Raw genomic sequence first — 22,183 nt, forward strand, 5'->3', positions numbered from 1 at the left:
GAAGTCAGAAGAGCCAGCCAATAGATGGCTCACAAAATGGATTTGGAGGTGTCTGACAGAGCAGGTAGAAGAGCAATGTGATTTCTGTCAGATCTTCTAGCTATCTGTAAGAACACCATGGGGTGCAGGTTGCTGCAATATTTGTTGCCTTATCCTTAGGTTGGTGACTTCACAGAAAGTTTCAGGTAGTTCTGTCTGACTGAGGGGGAATCAGGAGTGTGCCATGACTTACCTGCCTACCTGTCTGGGCCTGCAGCAGCCAAGGAGAGGAGCACAGGCACAGAAGTGACAATGGTACTTAAGGAAAAAAAAAGGGAAGAAAAGCCTGAAGAAGTCTTGATTGGCAACCAACTGCTTTCCTACTCTGTCAGCAAAGTTTCTCTGTACTTGAGTTAAATCGATTGTACAGTGCCTCCTTTCACAAGCCTGTGTAATAGCATGTGAGTAGACCTCTAGGCAACAGCTTCTGTTAGCAGAGATCTACTGTCCTCCGGCAGAGCTGGGCGGTTTTGGGGGAATAACTCCCCTTTTTTGAGCTGCTAAAAGGAAAATTGCTGATCTCAGCAGAAGCCAAGTGTCAACCTGGCTTGCCAACGGGGATGCTTATAGCTTAGACAAATAGCTTAGACAAGGGAGCAAGAAAATATTCTGAAAGAAACAGTTTTGGCAGTGAGGGATGCACAATGGCAAGCAGGCTCGGTGGATATGCAACAGTTTTCCATCATAATGACAGTATCACACTTGCTAGTGATAGACATAATATCCAAGCTTGCCTCAGCCATGGATCCAAAAGGCAACACATGTTCTGAGGCAGATGAGGCTTTTGAAACAATTTTAGAATATAGTGAAAGCCCAAGAAATTACAGATGGACCAGGGAAAATAATTTTTAAACCAGTCTCTAAACAAGCCATTAAAGTAGATAACGTTCACTGTGTCATTATAAATAATGAAGTAAGCATCTCTGCTACAGGGAATTTTAATGATGCTCAAAACCAAGGTATGGAAATATTCTATAGCATGGAATGCTTCTTGCTACACTGCTACATTGTCAAAATTTATAAAGAGATAGATCCATAGCTTCCATCACCAGCCATGCTGGTGGAGGTAAACATTTTAAACTCTGCAAGGGCTTGGAAAACCACAGATGAGGTTGTGTTAAAATTAAAGTATCAGTGTCTCTGCTCAAAAAGGGACACAAAATCAGGGAGTCTAGCACAAAAAGGATATTTGGGAAAGGTTATGAAAGTGTTCACCAGTGAAATTTTCATAGGAGGTGAAATTATAAGAAAGGGACAGCTGCCTGCGTGCTACTTAGCAGATCATGATCACAAACCCACTGAGGGGACATCTTACCTGGAAAAACTTCCAAGAAATTAAGCAAGACAAAGACAGAATCTACATAAATGGGAAGAATATCACTACAGAAGGGAAAGGAAGAAAGAAAACAGCTTCTGGAAAAGTGGTGTGGCTACTCCAAGAAGTTTAACAGTTGAACAGGAGCTTACCATATCCAGAATATCCAGCACTGGATGCCAAGCAAGGGAAAGAGGAAGGGTGGCAGAAAGGTGATCATACAACATGGTCCCCATCAGTGTCAGGACTGGCATCTCTCTGCAGTACTAGCATGAATTTTACTGTAGAGCTGGTTAGGTGCCCTGGGTCCTCAGACAAATAGGAATAGGGTTGGTGAAAATGACATCAGCAAAGGTGCTACCTTTGAAATACCACCACAGGGTAAGGATATGGCAGTATACTTTGCAGAAGTATAACATCTGTCCCTTGATGGAACATGAAAACTTTCAAATTAACCCCTACATTGAAAAGAACTCCAGCGATCAACTATCCAGCACTGTGTCAGTGTGTCAGTGACTCCCATCATAGTGAAAGCAAAGTTTAAAGAAGACAAAGTCCTTACACTTGTTCTACATACAGATATCTAGCACTTATTTGGCAGGCTTCTCTGCAAATTGCTACTAAGAAATTGCTGTAAAGTAAAAGGTAAAGTAATGTAAGAAAAGGTAAGTAATGGAAGAGGTAAAGTAAAGGTAAAGTAATGGAAGAAAATGATGGGCACCAACCCTTGTATGTGAATTATTAGAGAGCTCAGGATGGCAATGATCTCCTTGGTTTTCAAACTGTTTTTTGTGAAGTATTGTGTCAGTGTTGCAGGTATTTTCTGTAGTCTGTTTAGAGCCCATCCCATGATTGAAAAGGGGATTGGATACTCTTAAGCAACACATTAACAGCACCATTCAAGATACAGGAAAACAGGTTTGGACATGTCTCCAAGGTTGTCCGAAAAAAAGTTGGAAATGCAAGCAAATCAAAAAGGCTTGGAACTTGTTTGTATTCAAATAAAAAAGCATAAAGAGTTACATGTCTCACCACCAGAGGCAAGGTTCACCCAGCCTTTTAAAAGGACAGTCAACAGTCTCACCAGGACAAGTAGAAAAAGAGCAAAAAGCCAGGCTGAACAGTGCAAAAGAAACAGAAAAAACAGAGGAAGAGGTCCCATTCTTCCCATAAAAGAGCAAATATATGTTGTTGTTGTTGTTGTTGTTGTTTTGTTTTGTTTTGTTTTGTTTTGTTTTGTTTTGTTTTGTTTTGTTTGTTGTTGTAGTTACTATTTTATTTTGGTATTTGTTCCCATGGTAGTGAAAGTCTTGCACTACATATATGCCCATACGGGATAGAGGTTATGGCAGTGATATTAAATTTTCTTTGAGAAGATTTGTCTGTCTTGCATCCTTTCAAAGGTCTAAACCTTGTAGTTATATAGGTGGGCAGCTGGGGTTGGGAGCATTGGAGCTGGAAGCTTTGCAGGCAGGAGCAGCTAGAAGGACAAGAGAGGAGGAAGTGCCAGAAAATGAAGAGAGGAAATAAAGGCAGAGGTCTGGGGCAAGAGGCTTCATGGAATCTGTAGAACCTCAGAGAGGACTGGAGGAAACAGTGATGTAGGAAAGCCAGATATAAGGAAGAGAGCATTGAGAGCATGCAGCAGTAAATATAAGTCAAGGGGGAATTAATGGAACAGGAGATGGGGACAAAGGAGAGTGTGGAAGATCTCCACTGGGAAAAAGATCTCCACTTCCTAAAGAAGATGGGAGGAATAATTAAGTAGGCTGAAGATGAAAAGGTATAAAAGAATAATTTTATGTGTGTTTCCCTATTCAGAAATTTGATACAAGGGAATTAAGGATCATCATGATTTTATAAGATGGAAGGATGTGATGAATGAGACATTAGAAATAATGTAACCAAAGGGACCATACGGGATCAGAGGGAAACTGAGATGTGACTGTTGGATCTCTTTCAGCAGGCTGAATTCCAGTTTGGATCTCAGCTGGGAGGCAATCAGAGAGAAGGTGCAGAGTCTCCTCATCTGAGCACAGGCTGAGCAGTGGCTTGCCTCTGAGAGTATTCACATTACATGTGGAGGTCCAGAAGTGCTGACCTGAGGGTGTCTCTTAGACATCTGCCCTTTCCAGCACATCAGGATCTTTGCACATTTAGCTGCCATTCTGCCCCTGGTCCACACACGTCTGTTTAGTTGCTGGCAGCCAGTTACATGTCTGGCAAGGCTGGTTAACTCCAGGAATGCTCTGTTGCTATGGAGTGATGAGAAACAGAGGCTACAGGTGATGTATTAGATTTCCATCTGTGAACGAGCACAACAGTGGTGTTTGTAGCATAAGAAGTAAACGTATAAATTTAGATCGCACTTGGGACCTCAAAAACAAAGGACTGAACAGCTGCATCCATATGAGCCCACATGAGAGTAATTGACAAGAGAACAAGTGAATCACTGTATTTGTCCTCTTTTTCTGGCAACAGTAATAACAACTGATGAAACAGGACACTGCCTATTCCTACAGCCTATTTTCCTTTTGTCTTCCAAACTGGGTACTGCAGCCCTGCTGTTCTGCATTGGCATGTAGAAAGCTATTTCAGTCTGTCACTAGTTTTTATACCAATGACAGACCCAAGCCTAAGATATTTCATAGTCAAGGGAAGGACTGTAAAACCATACCACTGACATTCCCCCCCACCCTCTCTCCCTCCCTCTTCTATATAGGCTAAGAGTGGGAATAGCCCACCCCAGACTGCAGAAGTGACAGAATTTATATTCTCTAAATAGAGAATACTGTAATGATTAATAACCTTGTAGGAGTTAGATTTTAAGAGACCTCGTATGAGTTAGGTTTTCAGGATAAGGCTCTTCATTTCACTGAGGTTATCTCCCACTGATCAGATAATTGGTAGCATCTGATCATTGTTTAGAGTTATAGAAACATCACAAGTCTTGGTTAGCTTACCATTTGCCTGGAGGAGCTGGCCTAGAGAAAAGAAGGATAACATAGGAACAAGGATGAATGAATCAGTGTTGATAGCCCAGTGCAAGACGCAGACATCATATTAACAGTTCCTTTCACTGTCTGTTTCTACAGACTACTTTATGTAACACAGCTAGCAGTTGCTGTAAAGAGGCTTACAGCTCCCAGACTAGCTGCAAGTTAAAAGTTTTTACAGGGATAAGGTCAGACGCTTCAGCTGGGGAAATCCACATCACTGAAACCCAAACCCTGATGATGTTTCCCACTAAGTTTATCTGAATTTCTGTGGTATTTCCACCAAGTTTGCCAGTAGCATGGTTGCCAACTGGTTGTTTCAGCAGCTGAAATGGCATGTGCTAATCCACTTATACTTACAATAGAGCAGTGGTAGGTCCAATATTCAGTCACAAACCTATTTAGCAAGAACTCTAGAATGAGAGGAGGTGGAAAACTGCACGACCAATCCTCCAAGCACAGTGTCATGAATGCATTTTCTGTAATACATATTCCTTACTGTCATAGATACATAGCTTCCACTTTCAGCAGAAGTCCTAGTTTTTCCCAAGTGTGCCAATGCCAATCCCCTTAAAAATGTAGGAGTTTCTTTTCACTTTCAACTGTGAAAGAGAAGGAGACTAATAAGACCTATGAACCTACTATTAGAAAGTGGTACTGGTAAGCAACAGGAGGAGTTGGTACTCCCACTTATCCCAGGAAGAGAAGCAATGGTTTATCAATTAGTGAGCCTGATAGCAGCTGCTATCAGTTGTCCTGTCTTCTACTCTTTCTGACCTCCAACACTGAAGAAAAAAATTCTGGAAGAGGCGAAACAGCATTTTTGTTCTCACCACCAGAAATTCCAGTTTCTGCAGTCTTCCAGTGCAGACTAATAATCTGTGTAGTTATATCTGCACTGGTGGAGTTACACAGGATTGATCCTGAGATTGAGAACTGACCTTGCTGCATATGAGAAGTACATAGGAACATAGGAATGGACCTCAGCGGCCCTTCTGAACGCTGATTGTTACTTACCTCAGTACATAAACCACTGTTCTGATAAAAAATTTGTAATCCCAAAGAATCCCGTTATAGTAAGGTAGGTGTTCCATCACTCAGAGACTGTTTTTGTGTCATCCTTTAGATGGCAGCAGAGGTACAATGAATTTCTTTTGGCAGCTCTTTCGTCTCTCTTGCTACTGTCACGTTTTAACAGTGAGGCATCCTGCTCTGGAGAAAGTTACAAGGGATGGTGTCCCTTGCCATGCACTGCTTCAACTCTGTTGGAAACAGCCGAAGAGTATCCTCTGGACAAGATACTTTTATAATTTCTCTTGAAGTTAAGCAATGAATTAACCTGACGTGTTTTGCTGGGCAGCTTCTGAGAATTAAGCTGGGATGCCCTTGAAGGAAGGTCTGTCCCTCTGAGTGTTCCCTGCGCAGCAGCTGCTATCAGAGAGTGAGCAGCCTAAGCCTTCTGATATCCCGAATTTATCCCAGATGAAGAAATATTTTAAGTGTGATACAATATCAGTAAGAAAAATAGCGGTAAAAATAAACTAAGCATATTCTTTACAAGGGGCTCTCAGGCACCTACCGCTGCAATCACTGAGATCAAGCTGTATATATACATATATATATATATATATATATATTTGCATACCTTTGTGTACATGTTCCTTATCCCATGTCTTACTGCCCTTCTGTTCTAGTAAACCTGTTTCTGCTTTAATTTCCAACTTTTAAGTCTCTTGTCCTTATTCCCCTTTCATCATCCCTTGGGAGGGTCGAGGAGAGTAATAGAGACCAATTTTTTTTCTCTGGTTTTTGGTCCGCCCAGACTGCTAAACAGGGACAATTAGGCTCTTAAAGTCCAGACTTTTTACAGGAGACTAAACATGTATTTCCCAATTGCCAGCAAATGGAGTGGACCAGGATAATTTCTGGTACCAACACAAGAAACTGAAGAGAGGTCCTCCAGCACCCTAGGCGATCCAAGAGGGGTGGAGCATGGAGGTGTCAATGTTCCCTCCCACTTCCTGCCCATTCTCTATATGCGCCACTTATATATTATAAACTCCCTAAGTCAGGGGAGCCCCACTCTCTCTTTCACTCGGTCCTTGCTTCTCTGCTGCTTTTCTGAACTTCTTTACCACCAGCTCTTCAGAATCCACATCCATCAGATGCCGAGAAGAGCTGGGAAGAGCTGTGGATCCCTCTCCTGAGTTGGCCCTGCCACAGGGGTCCCTCAGGCACCTGTCCCTGACATCACTGAGACTGGGTTGTGTGTGTCTATATGTATCTGTGTCTGAATATGTTTGTGCATTTGTTCCTTATCCCACATCTGACTGCCTTACTCCTGTTCAAGTAAACCTTTTTCTGTTTTAATTTCCAACATCCTCTCATCCTTACTCTCTTCCCATCTTCCTTTGAAAGGAAGGAGGGGGGGTGATAGAGGAGTTCTGTCCGATGGTTTTTGGACTGCCCAGACTGCTAAATCGGGACCATGAGGATTTTAGAGGCCAAACACAATGACTCAGCGCATATTTCCTACATGCCAGCAGAGTCAGACCAAGGGGTTTGCATCAGTTTTTTCTTAACCATGGTTGACTTTAATGCTCTTGCTGATACTTAGCTTCTGTGAGCAAAATTGACCACTCTTGAGCATATCCCTAGACAGTCTCTTGAACGGTGTCCTGAATAGTGTGACAGTATACGTAGTGTCCCTCTCATGGGGTCATTACCTCACATTACCTTCTTGGAAACAAGAAGCTGGGACAGTGCCCTCAGCCTCTGGACCCTTTCTGTATGGCCAGGATGAGGTGGCTGACACAGAGCAATATAGAGTCTGAAGAAATAGTGGGTCAGAGTTTATGCCTCAGTTAAATCAAAATCGTACTGCGACTGATGCCTCTATTCTGACTGAGTGCTTGTTCTTTTATCTCTGATAACCCCTGTATTTTAAGGAATTTCTGTACAGTGTCTAAATAAATATTACACTCTTGCCCTAATACACTTAGTAATAAGAACTATCCAAAAAGCAGTGTGTTTTCTGCTAAATTGTTGCCACGAAAACTTCTCAGTGCAGCAGTGCTTTTTACAAGATCTGCCAGAAAAATAGAGGACTTATCTCTGGGGCAGAGAACATTTCTGACTTATTTAGGTGTACAACACTTAGCAAAAGGATATATTCTTTTACTGATTTTCCCCTGCACTGCTGTAATATAAACACTAAGGGGCAGCACATGCCTCAGTAAGTTACTCTGCTCATTTAGGCTGCACATTTTATTTTCAGCTCATGGAAACAGAATGCAACTGTTTTCTCACTGTATCATACCTAGTTAGGGAAGTGTGGGTAGCAAACCAAAAATGTACACAAAAACTTCACTCACAGAATCTCTTCTTCAGTGATCACTGCAGTGCACAAATAGATGAACCACACAGAACCTCCACTCAGTAGCCTGTACAGCAGCATTTTTAACTGACTTCAAATATGTGTTGGCCCAGAAGGTTTTCCTGTGTACTTTTATAAGCTACCAACTCTGAGCTAGATCATGAATGGAAATTCATAGAAACAGATGGAATAAGATGGTGCCATTAGTCTTACTATTTGTGGCATATGTTTTTAGAGAACTGAAGTAAGAAGTATCTACAAGTAGCTAAAGGGTGGGTGCAAGGAAGATGGAGTCAGGTTCTTCTCAGCAGTTCCCATTGACAGGATGAGGGGCAACAGACACAAGCTGGAACATAGGAAGTTCCATTTAAGCTTAAGAAAAAACTTGTTTACTATGGGGGTGTGGTGAGATAGGGCCTGGCGAACGGAAGATCTCACGTTGTAACGGGAACTCAGGGCCCCTCTCCCTATAGCCAATACCATGCAACCAGTGACACGACGGAAGTGACGTACTGAAGCCCTAGGTATGTCTATATAAACCCGTGTCACTCTTCAATAAACGCTCTCTCTCTTTGCTGCTCATCCCACCTCGGCATCTGTTGCTTAGCAACCGCGTGCCATTCCGGAACCGGGTCGGGCCTTTCAAAGAAAGGCAACAAGTGGTGCCGAAACCCGGCCTTAGACTTCAGTAATCGTTGGAGTGGCAGCGCTAACACTTTAGTTAGGGTTGTGCGATACTTTTCCCAGTCAGGGGGTCGAAGGAATATTGTTCCAGGCCCGGAGGTTGACGGGAAACGGCCATTGGAAGTTTTGTTCCCGGTCAAGGTCGACCGTAGACGGTCCTGTACCTAGCGACTGACGGAAGTTTTTGGGTCCCAGCCCGGAGTCGACGGAGGTGTGCTTTCCCGACTCGAGCTCAGAGGACGTGTTCCAGACCGGACGGACAAGGGAGGATGGAAGCCCTTATTAAGGTCGTATCGCAACTGCATAAGCAGTGGGGTATTGATTGTAAAACAATCGATTTTAAACTCGCGGTTCCGAGGCTAATACAACTGGGGGTAATTGAGCACCCGGTGGATATTCTCCACCCAGAAGTTTGGCCCAAGTGCACAGTAGCGCTGGCCGAGGAGACGATCTCCTCAGGTAGTGGGAAGACTTTGAAAGCGTGGGGGAAGATCCGGCAGGCTCTGCAAAAGGCCATGCAGGAACAGGAGACCTGGAGGGCAGGAAGGGTCTGTCTGCTGGCCGTCCCGAAGCTGGGGGTCGGGGCGACCACGCAGACCTCGCGCCCACCAGAGGTCGGTGACCTCGCAGAGCCTCAGGACCTCCAGGAGGGCGATATATGCCCCGAGTCCCCGTCCCCCCGCGCCGAGTCCCAGTCCCCCCGCGCCGGCTCCCCCTGCCGCGCCGTTTTCCCGTGTCGCCGCGATGCGTCCCCTTCCAGCCGCGCTGGTTCACCTCGCTGCGGGGCCGGGTCCTCATCCCGCGGCCGCGAACCCTCACCCCGCCGCCCCAGGTCTCCGAGTCCCGCGGGACGGCAGAACCCATCTGCTGCGCCCCCGCCGGTGGGCCGAGACCGGGCAGAGTCCTTCTGGGACAGGCTGGCTGAGGAAGCCAGGATCGCCGCGGAAGGGTTCGGGGCCAGGCCACCGCCATACGCCCCCCACTACAATGCCGAACAGCAGGGGAAGGGGCAGGGCGCGAGTGTGCCCGACGGGAACGGGGAGGGAGCGCCGGTTTCAACACGTGCGTGCGCCGAGAAGGGGAAAGAGCTTGGGGGGAAGGAGGGCGGTGGGGACACTTGGAGATGGGAAGGAAGCGCAAGCGAGGGGCTAAGAATTGAACACGGTAACATTCCATATAAACGCTCTCATGGGGGGACAGAATATGCCCGCATGCAGAGCATGTGGGACCGGAGCGCACGTGCTCGCACAGGAAGTGGGCGGAGCCTCACCCTGCCCGCCCACAGGGGCGGTAGGCGGGACGGGAGCTCCTCCGCCTGCCCAGGACCCGGGCGGAGCCGCAGCCCGCCCACCCGCAGGGGGGGCAGGCGGAGCCAGAGCTCGCCCACTCGCAAAGGGAGTAGGCGGGACCGGGGCTCGAGAAAAAAGTACCGGAGTCTGGAAATAACCAGTCAATCGAGTTCCGATTCTGGACCAAGTATTAGTTTGGACGGGTCGTCCGGTACTGAGTCAAATTCAGAGAAGGAAGAAACGGCGGCAGATAGGATTAAAAGCAAAAATATACCCGCCCGCAATATAGAGGAACTGCAAATTGAAAAGATCCCTCTCACGAACTGGGAGGAAATACAGAATGTATGCGCCGACTTGGTCCCAGACATAGGAGTGTTCCTGGTCCAGGTGGCGGGTGGGGGACAGAGGAGCAATACGCCGGTAAACCCTAAGGCTGTGCAGGCAATTGTTAAAGCAATTGCGGACAAAGGGCTTAATTCTGCTATGGTCTCCACCCTCGTAGACGGGGTTTTCGGGGGAGATGACATGCTCCCGTATGATATAAAATATGTTTGCAGACTGATGTTTGATGGGGCTGGTATGATTGTATTTAAACAAGATTGGGAAGAAAACTGCATGAAGAGACTAGCCCAAGTAACTGGGGCGGATCACCCATTACATGGCTCCAACCTACAGCTACTAATGGGTACAGACCCAACAATGATTACCCCTCAGGCACAAGCCTTAGGCCTATGGGCCCACAAAGTTATGACAACTACCCATGCAGCCAGAGCAGCCATTCGCACAGCCTCCAGTGTTATTATCAAGTCATTGCCATGGGCCACAATAAAGCAAGATGAAAATGAGAGCTTTATAAGTTTTGTGGATCACCTCCAATCAGCGGTTGACTCTTTGTCCCTGCCCGCAGAGGTGAAAGGTCCAGTTGTTGCAGACTGTTTATGCCAACAATGTAATTCAAAAACCAGAGAAGTCTCACGATCACTGCCGGTGGGGTCAAGCCTTGCAAACATGATTAAGCGTGTTGTAAATGAAGAGCATCTAGCTCCAATTCATACGGCTGCCCGCGCATCGACTGCAGTGATGGCGTGTTTTAAATGCGGCCAGACGGGCCACATTGCGGTGACCTGCCCTCGGTTGGAGGGCCCACCAAAAGCACCTCCCCCACCCAAGAACCGATCTAGAGGACCGTGTTGGACCTGTGGAAAGAACGGACATTCTGCTAAGGACCATAGAGCTAAAAATCAGGGAAACAGGGCGGGGAGAGGACATCCGGGTCACGTGCGATCCTCTCCCACCTGGAATGTGGGGCGACCCAACTGTGCCAACCCTGGATGGGGTGGGGCACCCCTGAATCCGCCACCCCCTCGAGAGGTGACCAACTTCATGGTCCAGCCGGCGGCCTAGCCGAATCCGCCTCCTTCTCAGGGACAGCAAGGACCACCCCCTGGGGGAGAGACCCCAAGGTGGCCTTGGCAGTAAAATGTAACAACCCACAAGTGGTGTGGGGGATCTGTTCTCTCTATAATATCCCAAATGACACCACCATTAGTATCCCCTTTTTGATTGACACTGGAGCAGATGCTACAGTTATTCCTGAGACGATTTGGCCTTCACGATGGGAGCTGGTAGATGCCCCCGTGGTGGGTGGAGTCGGGGGACTTACCCGAGCACTAGAAGGCGGCCCACTGGTCATAATTAGAGATGAGCTGGGAGAATGGGAACATGGGTGGAGACTGGTCTTAACAGGGCAAGGGTATGCCGCAGTCAAAAATGACGGCAGAGTTAAATGGTGCCCGCTTAAGTCTATTAAACCAGACCTCCAGAATAAAACTAATGAAATCTGTGAGTTGTTGTCCACAGGACTATTTCATCGGACGCCCTCTTAACCCGTACGTCCTGATGGCAAGAGAGGACGACCAGTTAACAAGCGTCCAGCCCGCTCCTGAGACTTCCGCCGTACCTGAGACTCCTGTGCCGGGAATGGGTGCTGTGAAGATGGGAGGATCTGCGAAAAGTCATCACCTCAGGGCCCCCTAGCTTTCAGATATCCCCTTGTGATTTAGTCCCTATAAACCCTTGTTTGTGTCACGTAATGTACTATATGTGCCCTAGCTACCTCAGCTTCCAACCTGTTACTAACTCGCACCCATCTACGGTGCCTTGTGTTTCTACTCAGGTTTCTGGTGTATATTTTTATATGTGTTTTTCAGATATTTATTTTTTTACATGGATTTTTTACTAATATCACGAGTATCTTTACGGTTGTTGTGTTTTAGCTAGTTTTAGTTAAGCGTGTGTGTTAATCTGAGAGAATTAATGTGGTTGCGGATATCAGTAATCCTGGGATATCGAAGTAAATGACCCCTGGCGTGCAGTCTCAGACCTGGCCAGTCTGACGCTGACACCGGAAGACGTTGCTCGCTGATGGCTGGGAGGCCGGCCACCTCTTTAGCCTCGGTGCAGCAACATATAACAGCATGGTTTTGTCCATGATAGTTTCTGGATTACCGATACCTGCAATATGTTTGATTTAAGCTTATTTTTAGGTTTCGATATTGGTAACTTAATTGAACATAGGGAGGGGGGAAATGTGGTGAGATAGGGCCTGGCGAACGGAAGATCTCGCGTTGTAACGGGAACTCAGGGCCCCTCTCCCTATAGCCAATACCATGCAACCAGTGACACGACGGAAGTGACGTACTGAAGCCCTAAGTATGTCTATATAAACCCGTGTCACGCTGCAATAAACGCTCTCTCTCTTTGCTGCTCATCCCACCTCGGCATCTGTTGCTTAGCAACCACGTGCCATTCCGGAACCGGGTCGGGCCTTTCAATGAAAGGCAACATGAGGGTGACAAGGCAGTGTAACAAGATGCCCAGCAAGATTGTGGAGTCCCCTTGTCTGTAGATACTCAAAACCTGCCTGGATGCAATCCTGGGTAATGTGCTCTAGGTGATCCTGCTCTACTGGGAAAGTTGGACTTGACGATCTCTGGAAGTTCCTTCCAACTCTGATAATTCAGTGATTCTGTGAACTGTCAGGAAGCAGCTATGGAGCTAACTCAGCACCTATGGAATGCACAGCCACTTGCTGGAAAAAAGTGCTAGTTCCTTTGTATTTTCTGCTTGGTCCACAGCATTCTTAATCCAGAGAATTTGCATACCCACCGAAAAGTACCTAACTAGTTGTGCAGTATTGAAGTGCATGAGGCAGTTGAAAAGTTTGTTTTTCAGATGCCATTTTTGCACTTTGCAAGTAGGTCTTCATGGTCCTGATTTTATCACTCTCCCCATCACTCTCACTCACACTTTACCTCCTTGCCAGGACATTCCTGGTCCTCCAGGAGACTACAGAACACATAACAAATGCTCTCCTAACACAGGCTGTGGTTAGGTCACCCCAGCAGACTGATGCCCAGCCAATCTGCAGGCAAGGGCTACACTGGGAAGAAAGGCCCAGGTTTTATTGTGGACCATGACGTTACATGGTGTGGAACAGCCCTGTAGTCTACTAGGGTTGGATGTCCCTGTTGTGTCCTCTCCCAGCCTCCTTGCTCCAAGACACACAGAGAGGAACCCAGGGCTCTGCAGGTGCTGCTCAGCACCAGGGAAAGCATGGAGGTGTTTCCAAGGCTGTCTGGGCCCAAACACAAAACACGGTGCCATGTGGTCAGTGGTGCCTCTCCCTACATCCTGCCCCCTGGTAGCTCCCTCTGTGATGTCAGAGGTGTGACCTCACACCGGGTGGGGACAGCAGGCTGGCACCCTGCACCACACAGCTCTGTGCTCTCAACCTCCTGCCTGGAAAGAGCTGCCTGCATCCTGGGGGCTGTGTGCCTGTGGCAGCCATTTTCTGTCACCAGAGAATTAGATCTGGGGCTCTCTCCCGAGTGGCCTCTCCTGGGCAGGCAACACTCCTGCAGTGGAAGGAGGAAAGGCAAGCTCACAGGGAGCTTCATTTCCTCCCAAGATGAGGGGAAGAAGTGCTCCTGCAGGAATCCAAAGCACTGCTCAGTCAAGGAGAAGAGCCAGGAGCAACACAGCAGCGTGTGCAGCTCAGGCCATTCGGGTCCTGCAGAACAGGTACGAGGGTTTGTTCCTCTCAGGAACATCAGGTGGTGGGTGGGACCCACAGAGCCTAGAGGGGGGTTGGGGACACAATGGAGAAGATGCAAGCACTGTGGGCAGCTCAGTGGTGCCAGAGCTTGGGAAATCTGCAGTGACTGGGCAGGTCCTGGGGCCAGGTTGGTGCTGTTTGGGTCAGGGGACAGACAGGGTGAGAAGCTGCTGTGCCATCCCACTCTGCTGCTTCTGCTCCCCTGTCCCACCACAGTGGGATCATCTCTTGGGAGACTTCCTCTGGGAGCCAGGGCCTTGGTGTGCATGGCATGGAGACGGTGCAAAGCAGGGCTCCCTCTTTTTTGCCCCATAGGCGCACTCCCTCTCAGGAGGAGCAGGACACCAGGTGGGAAGGGCCAGCAGTGTCCATCCACACCGCAGGAAGATATCAGTGTAAGTTGCCTGTCAGCCCACTTTTGAACCATGAGCCTGCCTGGCTCAGCTGCGACCCATGGCCCTGCAGAACCAGCACCATCCTGCCCCCAGGGTGGCCTGGGTCCGCCTCACCTATGTGAGCCATGGGGAGATGGCTGCCATGTCTTTGGGGAATACTGTAGTAACCATGGGCACCCCAGCATGGTAAAAGCTGAGAGGCCAAGGCCTTCTGCCGGCCTCCTTTGTGCCCTGCCAGTAAGGGGGTGCTCCCTGGCCCTCCCATCCCATCTACATCGAGCACCCAGCTGCCCCCCTCTCCAGGTTACAAACCTGGCCCTACCCCATGGGGGTGGAGTTCATAGGACCAGCATCTGACTCCACACAGGGGCCTGGCACATGCCCTGATGGGAGTCCTCAAGAAGGGTCCTCAGGCTTTTCTCTGCTTTCTTTACCCAGGGATGGTCTTCAGCATTGCTTACAGCCTGACAGCGGCTGTGCTCTCCCTCCAGAGACGCTTTAGCACAGCCATCTCCAACCTGTGCGTACAACGTGTTCGGAGCAGACATGGATATGGGGGGTGCCAGTGGGTGAAGGCGAGCAAGGGGAAGCTGGAGGTGTTCCCCAGCAGGAGACCCCCCGTCTGCCCTACAAGTTAATGCTCCTCAACAAAAGAGACTGAGTCCCTGTGCAGGACTCTGCCCTTGAGCACTGCTAACACCAGGACTTGCTCTTTTTCAGGAAAAAGATCATTCCCCTGAGAAAGGAGGGGCTCCTCATAATCTTCTTGATGAGCCTAGGTGCTCTCGGTGAGTGCTGGCCTGCTGTCAGCAGACACACAGAGGTGCAAGGTGTGAGCTCCAGCATGAGGTAGAGGCTCTGGAGCACCTATGGGTCCCTTCCCTGCAGGTCACAGGGTGCTCGCTGCATGCAGGGGAAATGGGGCGTAGCTGTAGGATGCAAAGCATGCCCAGGAACCAGGGCTGTGCAGAGCCCTAAGTAAAGTCCCAGCCTGGAGCTGCGACCTCCCCCTGCACCCCTTCCTCATGTCCTCATCCACCCTGGTGCAGGAGGTGCCTGTGGCTGCAGGGACTGTTAGAGACCCCAGTCAAGTAAATCTCTCTCTGTGCTGGGAATTACAGCTGGTGCCTGCTGCGAGGCCTTGCTGCTGATGTGGAGGCTGCAGGCAAAGGATTTGGCAGAGGTCAGTGGCCCAAGGAAAGTCCTGCAAATAAGCAGTGTAGGCAATGGATGGGTGAATCACCCCATCCTCTGGTCCCAGAGAGTGACCCAGAGAAGCAGCAGCAGTTTCTGTCATGCCTCTCTGGAGCCACTGGCTCTGGAAAGTCATAGAGCTCAGAGAGCCTTTGTCTTTCAGGTGCTGCTGGCACATCCTGAAGCTCAGTGGAAGTCCCCAGGGTAAGAGGCCTCTCCTCTCTCCAGACTGGCAGCACCTTTGGTGGGGCACCAGCAGGCACTCCTGTGCTTTTTGCACTCACTTGCACAGCTTCCAGGCCTTGTGTCTACTGCTCCTGCTGGGGCCTTTTGCTAAACCTGGAGGGGGAGAGGAGCACTTGCAAAGTGGGGAAAGAAAAGGGGGCTCTTACTCCTCCGGGTTTGGAAGCTCCAGGTGGGGCTGGGCAGCTCTCTGACAAGATCTGCTTTTCTCTGTCTGCAGGAATGTGCTCACTGAGTGCCAGGAACATGTTGCCCATGAGTTGCAACAGCTGAGGGCTGAGGTGTCACGCATGGCTGCAGAGATCATTGCTATGAAGAAGGTGATGCTGCACTTTGGCAAAGAGGGCAGAGCCCTGCACAGGACCCTTCCTGGGCCAGCTGGTGTGGGGGCTTTTCCCACTCAGCCCACACACCCATCCCTTGCCTGGGGCTGCTGGTTGAGTTTCTGCTCTGTAGAGCCCCTTCTCCTGGCCAGGCCTGATGGGACTGTGCTTCCCCTGTTCATTTGTGTCCTAGGAAGCTCAGGAAATGCAGGAGGCCATGTCTGCAACCACATGGATGTCTGACTGGGCCCTGAGAAGTGCAGGTACAGGTGGAGCTCAGGTGAAAGCAGGCTGGTCTTGTCTGGTTGGGCTCCTGCTTGGCATTCCCAAGAGCAGCTTATGCTGCAGACTCTGCTCTCCAAGGCAGAGGGAATCTTGTGGAACCAAACCACAGGGCCCAAGGGCAGGGCTGTGGCAGACCAGGTCCCTTGAGCCCACCCCAGCCCTGCCCCGGGCAGCATTTCTGCCCTCTCCCAGGCTGTGGACCTTTCCTGGGAAAAAAAAGCATATGGCTGGGTCATCTTCTTCTGTCCATGGAGCAGGGCCTTGGCTTGAGTCTGCTGCCATTCCTGTAGTGCCATCTCCCAGGTGTCCTGGGGTACCTCCAGGGGTGCTGCAGTCTGTGTGGGGTTGGCAGAGAGCCTTAGATGTTGCTTGCAACCACCTGGTCCTATGAGAATGGGTCCTTTTGCACTCAGCTGCTCTCTTCTCCCCTCAGTGTCTGCCATTCAGTTGCAGAGATCCTCCAGCAGCCCTTCATGGCTCTGCAGGGTGTTTTTTCTCCGGTGTGCTGCCCCAGTCCAGGACACCTTTGTGCAGGTACAGCATCAAGAAACCATCACTGCTGCTTCTCTCATTGCTTCTATAAAAGTAGGGGGGCATGCCCTGGGGCACCTCCCCTCAGGCCAGTGGTATTGCTTAAGGCCATGTGTCATGTTCCAAAGGCTGGAAATGTGGACATTCTTGTTGGATCCCACAAGGACAAAGTAAACATAACACAGTGTCGGGTGTAGCTACAGTATTTTATTGAACACAGACAGAACTGGTAGGCATTGCAACTATAGTTGTTAGAGTAATCCTATAGAGAGAAAAGAAAAATAAAGAAAGGGAAAATAAAGAACACCCAAAAGTCAGAGGGAGAGGGGAGAAAGGAGAAGAAAGGCAGCCCCTAGGATCCAGTGGTCCCGTTGGTCTTGTGGCAGAGAAGAAGGGGGTGGTGGTGGTCCCATCCTAGAAGAGGAGTGGGAGGTTATAGTCTTTCTTCATTTTATGCTGTCCATTTCTTGCTGTACCACAGCCAGCAGCCAATTGCTGCTTGTCCTGACTTGGCCTGGGAAGTTCCATCAAGTGATCACCTAACCTGTAGTTTGTCATCTGCTGTGTCAGCAGAATTAACAGGCTTTGGCTAGGTGTTTTCCCCTAATTGTGTCTCTTGATTAGCAGCTGATTAACAGCATACAACCTGGGCCTGTCAAGGAGCTGTTTTTTCTCAAACTTTATGACTTCCCTCTTATCTGAGCTGTCTCTTCACAAGCTTTATGGCCTCTCCTCACATCTCTTCTCAAGGTCTTCAGACTCCTTGAGACACATATATCATTCATTCTGCTCATTGCAGACAGAGAGAAAGATAAGAGTAGCACCATCTGCAGGATTCTGTGGCCTGGGGTGGTAGGCCAGTCGTATGCAGAGCTCCAGGCAACATTTCTTTCCTCCTTTCCCCCTTGCCCTATTGTATGCCATTTGTTGGGGTGTCCAGTTGCCTATTGTCATTTGAGGCAGAGCCTCACTGGAACCTCACACCACAGCTCTGGTGAGGTGCCTGGCACCTGCAGTCTTCCACAGGATTTTTTACCCTAGAAAGGAGCAGCTGCCCTAGTGCCTCATCAGAAGGGGAATGAGCTGAGTCGGGCTTCCTGCCAACCTTCCCTTGTCACTGCTGGGTGAAGGACTTCTCCTTCACAACCCCATTTCCCTGCTACAGCTCTGTCCCTTTCCTGAAGGGGCAGGGGAGGGTGAGGCTGCAGAGCTTGCTGGCCAGAAAGAGAGGTTTCTTGAAAGCCCTGTGCAGGGTACCAGATGTTTTCCCCCGGCTGGAATATTTTCCTCTCTTCCTTTTCCTGGGCTGGGGAGATGTCTGGGCACATCCCAAGATGCCATTCATTGTGAGCACAAGCAGAGCCCAGGGGCACAGTGCTCTACTGCAGGTGTGTGCCATGGCCCCCATCACACACCCCCCCCCAGTTGACTGCTCTTACCCTCTGCTTTCAGCTGGACTATTCCCCGGGATACTGCTGGCCTTTCCAGGGGATTCGGAGCGAGGTGCTGATCCAGTTGCCCACACGAATACAGCCAATGGCCATCACCCTACAGCACACCTCCAGCACAGGCTCTCCACCGGGGATTCGTGGTAGTGCGCCCCGAGATTTCAGTGTCTATGTAAGTCTCTGCCAGGCACTGGGGGCTGGGAGCTGCCCGCGGGGAAAAGCTGTAACGGGGACTTGGTGCTCTCTGCGTGTCTGCTGAGACTCTTGTGCTCCCAAGCACCACCATTTCCTGAGCAGAATACAGAAGTCCCCCAGATCCGGGGCCTAGATCTGGCACTGGCGTTTCCTCTTGGTCAGGTGGAGCCTGACCTGCTCCTCTGTGCTTTATCTCCAAGGGACTGGATGAGGAAGCCAAGGAAAAAGTTCTGCTGGGCACATTCACCTATGCCATACAGAAGGAGCTGAACCAGACCTTCCCTCTGCAGGTACGGTGAGTGGCTGTGAGCAAGTGTCTAGAGCAGAAATGCTGGTTTGCCAGGCCCTTTCCTGGCACCAGTGATCCTCAGGCTTCCACAGCTGCCTGGCACTTTCTCCAAGGCCAGGCACTTGCTCTGCAGGGCTCCTTGGCCACCTGGGTGGGAGAAAGGAAGGAGGGAGAAACTGACTGTCCAGCTGGGGCAGGAGGTGGTCCCAGAGCAGGGGCTGGGCTGGCAGAGGAAGATGTGTGGAGCCTGCTCTCACTCTCTATGCCCCAGGCACGTTGCTACTTTTTGATGTGACTTCTTTGCAGCATGAGATCCCCAGAGCCTTTCGGTTTCTGAAACTTGACATATGGAGCAACTGGGGAAAAGGAGACTACACCTGCATTTATCGAGTGAAGGTGCATGGGCAGAGCATGGGAAGGAATGCCATCAGTTAGACATGTGGAGACCTTCCATCATGGAGAAACAGAGCACAGGTTGGTGGTTGTTACTCCGGTGCAGGACAGGGTCATTTCAGAAAGCAGTGCCTTCTCAAAACTGCCAGTTTGTGCATTTTGCAGGATGAAGCCTTCCTCAGGCTTTCATCTGGTTCTCCATTAGAAGGTTGTTTCCTCACCAAGCAAAGGGAGAGAACATTCCTGTAGCCTTTCCTTGCTGAAGTTCCTCGATTAAATCTTTTTTCATGAGGTTCTCTCCACCATCTTGTGTCAGGAAGGAGTTGACAGAGCCTGGCAGTGCCTGGGGGTCATAATCCCTAGGGCACGGGCTCATTCCATTCTGGGGACACCTTGCCTCTGAGGACTGGGTCTAGTGGGGGCCCGCATGGCAGGATGCTGGTAGGATGCTTCAGCACAGTTCCATTTGCACTGCCCTCTGTTGGCATGGAAAGGGGATGCCTTCGGTGCACACACCGTTTTCCATGGGCAACTCTTGTAGAAGCGCTTGGAAGTAAACCATCTGCTCAACTGCTTGCCAGGGGGCAGTGGTAAGCTTAGCATTCCAAAGTAACTGAGATTGGAAAAACCTCTCTGCAGATTATCGGCTCCAATGCCAATGCCCTTGCTCCAGCAGGGCCACATATAGATTCTGTGAAATATTTCTAAAAATAAAGGAGAAACAGCAGCCAAGGCTTGGAGCTTTAGCAAAGATTACGTTAAGAATTTGGAAGAAGATGGATTGGAACCACATTGAAATATGATTTGAAATAATCTTTTGATCATAATCTGAACTCTTAAATTTGCTTCCCTTTTTTTTTAAAAAACTTCACACACTTGTCTTCTGTTGTTTCTTGAGCTCCTAAAGACCAGCTTCCTGCTTGGTTGCTTTGAACATGGTTCTTTTCTTAACAAGGCTGGTAGATTCCTCATTTGTATTGCCTCGTTGAAAACTGACATTTCTTTATGTAAACTCTTTATGTAATCTCCATTTTGTTTCTAGGGCAGATTTCTCCAAAGGATTAACATCCCGATGACGGGTAATCTGCTGCGTGAAGCTACTGAATTCTTGAACGCCCAACAACAGTGCATGGCAGGACCAGTGCTAAGAGGGGATGCAATTACCAGAACTTCTGTTCCGCAGGCAAGAGGAGGATCTTAACACTTGCCATCCTCAGAGCTTCCTAAAGGCCGCACGAGAAGAACTTTTGTCAGAGTTAGCTGCCACGAGCCCAGGATGTTATCTGCGCTACACAGCTGATTAAAAAGCAAACGAGGATGTATGTTGTCAGTGTGAAGAGTGTCTGAAGGCACCACGCACCCGTACAGTTGGATGGCACCTTCAGATGTGGGTGTGGGAACATCGGTGACCAGAAGTGTTACTCCAGGTCCTCGACAGCCACTTTATTCTGACTTCATTAGAGGTGGCTGCGTTTCTTTTGAGTACTTATCAAGACACGAGTGTGTATCATTAAGTAACACAAGCCTTACCACAATTTTTTGCCAGGCTGCACAGCTTGAATGTACTTTTGTGATCAAAATGATTGTGCAATGAGATATTCTTTCCATGATTCTAATTAAATCTTATGGTCAAAAACAGAGCTTGGGTGTCATTTCACCTTAATTTGATCAGCGGGTATTCAACAGTCAAGCATTTCCTTGGACCATAACATTTTAGTCACTCTCCCTGGGTGGGCCAGGTCCAAAACTGTAAAGTTGGATCCAGCCAAACAAAGGCTCCTTTCTGAGAAGGAGTTTAGAAAGCAAGTATGTCTGATCCTTTTCTCTTTCTGGAGCGTAAGAACCTAGCAGTGGCTTTGGTTCTGCAGACCATTCTTTAGCTGTAACTATAAATACCAAGCATTACCAGTCCTGAAAGCAGACACTAACTGAGAAAAACGCCATTATTTCAGCAAGAGCAGCTACTTAGAAGAGACTTAGCTGAAAGTAAAATGACAAGAAAGAAAATTAGTTCTGTCCTGGCTCAAACCAGGACATGCCTTTGTGAATAACTTATCTGGTCTGTAAGGAGAACAAGCTTAACTCAGAATACAGTGTAAGTAACATTGGTTACTGTGCTAAAATATTAATAATTAAGTCTGAATGAAGATAATAAAATTTGATGTTCCAAACTTAAAAATTATGGCTGCAGAAAAAAAAAAGTCCATTTTTAAAAACAGAATAATGCAAATGTATGCATGCAAAGTGTTCCATACAAACCTATGAACCAATGACCTATTTCAGTACTACAAACATTCTCATTATTTTCATTTCTTAATGTGTCACAACTCTTGCACAAAACTACTAGGACAAGGTTTAAGCTGTAGCAAAAATAGCTAAGGATAAAGGAACATTCCTTCATTTTACTGCATATTTTTTATAATATAAGTACCTGCTTCTGCAAAGGCCATGTGTGAGCAACTGTGTGTGAAGTGCCTGTTTATCCCCTTCACCTCCTTCTTTGTGTAACCTTCATGAAATTCTCCTGGGTTTCTGAGTAGTCCTCAGCAGCGGGATTATTTTAGCAGTTCCTTGTGGAGTTTTTCTGAGCTCCTCCTTACAGTGAAGCTGAACCTCAGGTTGCCTCTTAATCAGCAGATAAATTATTTATGCTTTTTATGAATGGTGATTTTCAAGGTAAAGGTTAACGATGCATCAAACAGATTTAGTTATTTGTTATCTATTTATTTCATATGATAGCTTCCATTTTCCTATACATTTGCTTTAGGAACATTCAGATGTTGTCTACACATTTGGTGGGCTTCAACCTTTCCTAAGTCCGTTTAAGTATGGAGCTTAAAACAAACAGCATGGCTTCTAAAATTTAAATGTCTTTTTGCCACCATTTTTAAAGAGTGTGGTGCTTTGGCAGACTGTGATTGGTCCCTGGAAGCATTCACAAAGCTCTGAGTGTTTCACCCTTCCTGCCCTACTGCATTCAGTGTAAAGGCATTCCTAGGTTCAATACGGAGGTTCACATTTGCTCAGTGTAGTAAGATTTATGCTAATCCTAGGATTTCCATGCTAAGCTT

General features: G+C 48.3%; 1 protein-coding gene across 2 annotated transcripts; it reads left to right on the forward strand.

Annotated features, from left to right (window-relative positions):
* Positions 1 to 13,418: 13,418 nt before the first annotated feature.
* LOC139789926 (sperm-associated antigen 4 protein-like) lies at positions 13,419 to 20,750 on the forward strand. 2 transcript variants are annotated; one of them, XM_071731064.1, is made up of 13 exons: positions 13,419 to 13,782; positions 14,132 to 14,211; positions 14,650 to 14,731; positions 14,932 to 14,999; positions 15,333 to 15,394; positions 15,569 to 15,609; positions 15,869 to 15,968; positions 16,165 to 16,234; positions 16,690 to 16,790; positions 18,240 to 18,407; positions 18,631 to 18,720; positions 19,026 to 19,193; positions 20,160 to 20,750. In XM_071731064.1, the coding sequence occupies exons 1-12, from the start codon at positions 13,670 to 13,672 to the stop codon at positions 19,152 to 19,154; spliced, it is 1,104 nt and encodes a 367-aa protein (XP_071587165.1). In that variant the 5' UTR covers positions 13,419 to 13,669; the 3' UTR covers positions 19,155 to 19,193; positions 20,160 to 20,750. The 2 variants fall into 2 exon arrangements, with proteins under 2 accessions (XP_071587165.1, XP_071587163.1); XM_071731062.1 differs by having other exon boundaries at positions 13,420 to 13,782; positions 20,155 to 20,750.
* The last annotated feature ends 1,433 nt before the right edge of the window (positions 20,751 to 22,183 follow it).

Source organism: Heliangelus exortis, chromosome Z, assembly GCF_036169615.1.
Source record: "Heliangelus exortis chromosome Z, bHelExo1.hap1, whole genome shotgun sequence".
NCBI classification, from domain to species: Eukaryota; Metazoa; Chordata; class Aves; order Apodiformes; family Trochilidae; genus Heliangelus; species Heliangelus exortis.

Excerpts from the sequence above, each read along its gene's own strand:
- LOC139789926 (XM_071731064.1), top strand. The coding sequence starts at position 13,670 with ATGAGGGGAAGAAGTGCTCCTGCAGGAATCCAAAGCACTGCTCAGTCA. Across the intron at positions 15,969-16,164 it reads AGATCATTGCTATGAAGAAG|GAAGCTCAGGAAATGCAGGA; the intron begins GTGATGCTGCAC and ends TTTGTGTCCTAG. Across the intron at positions 18,408-18,630 it reads CCCGAGATTTCAGTGTCTAT|GGACTGGATGAGGAAGCCAA; the intron begins GTAAGTCTCTGC and ends TTTATCTCCAAG.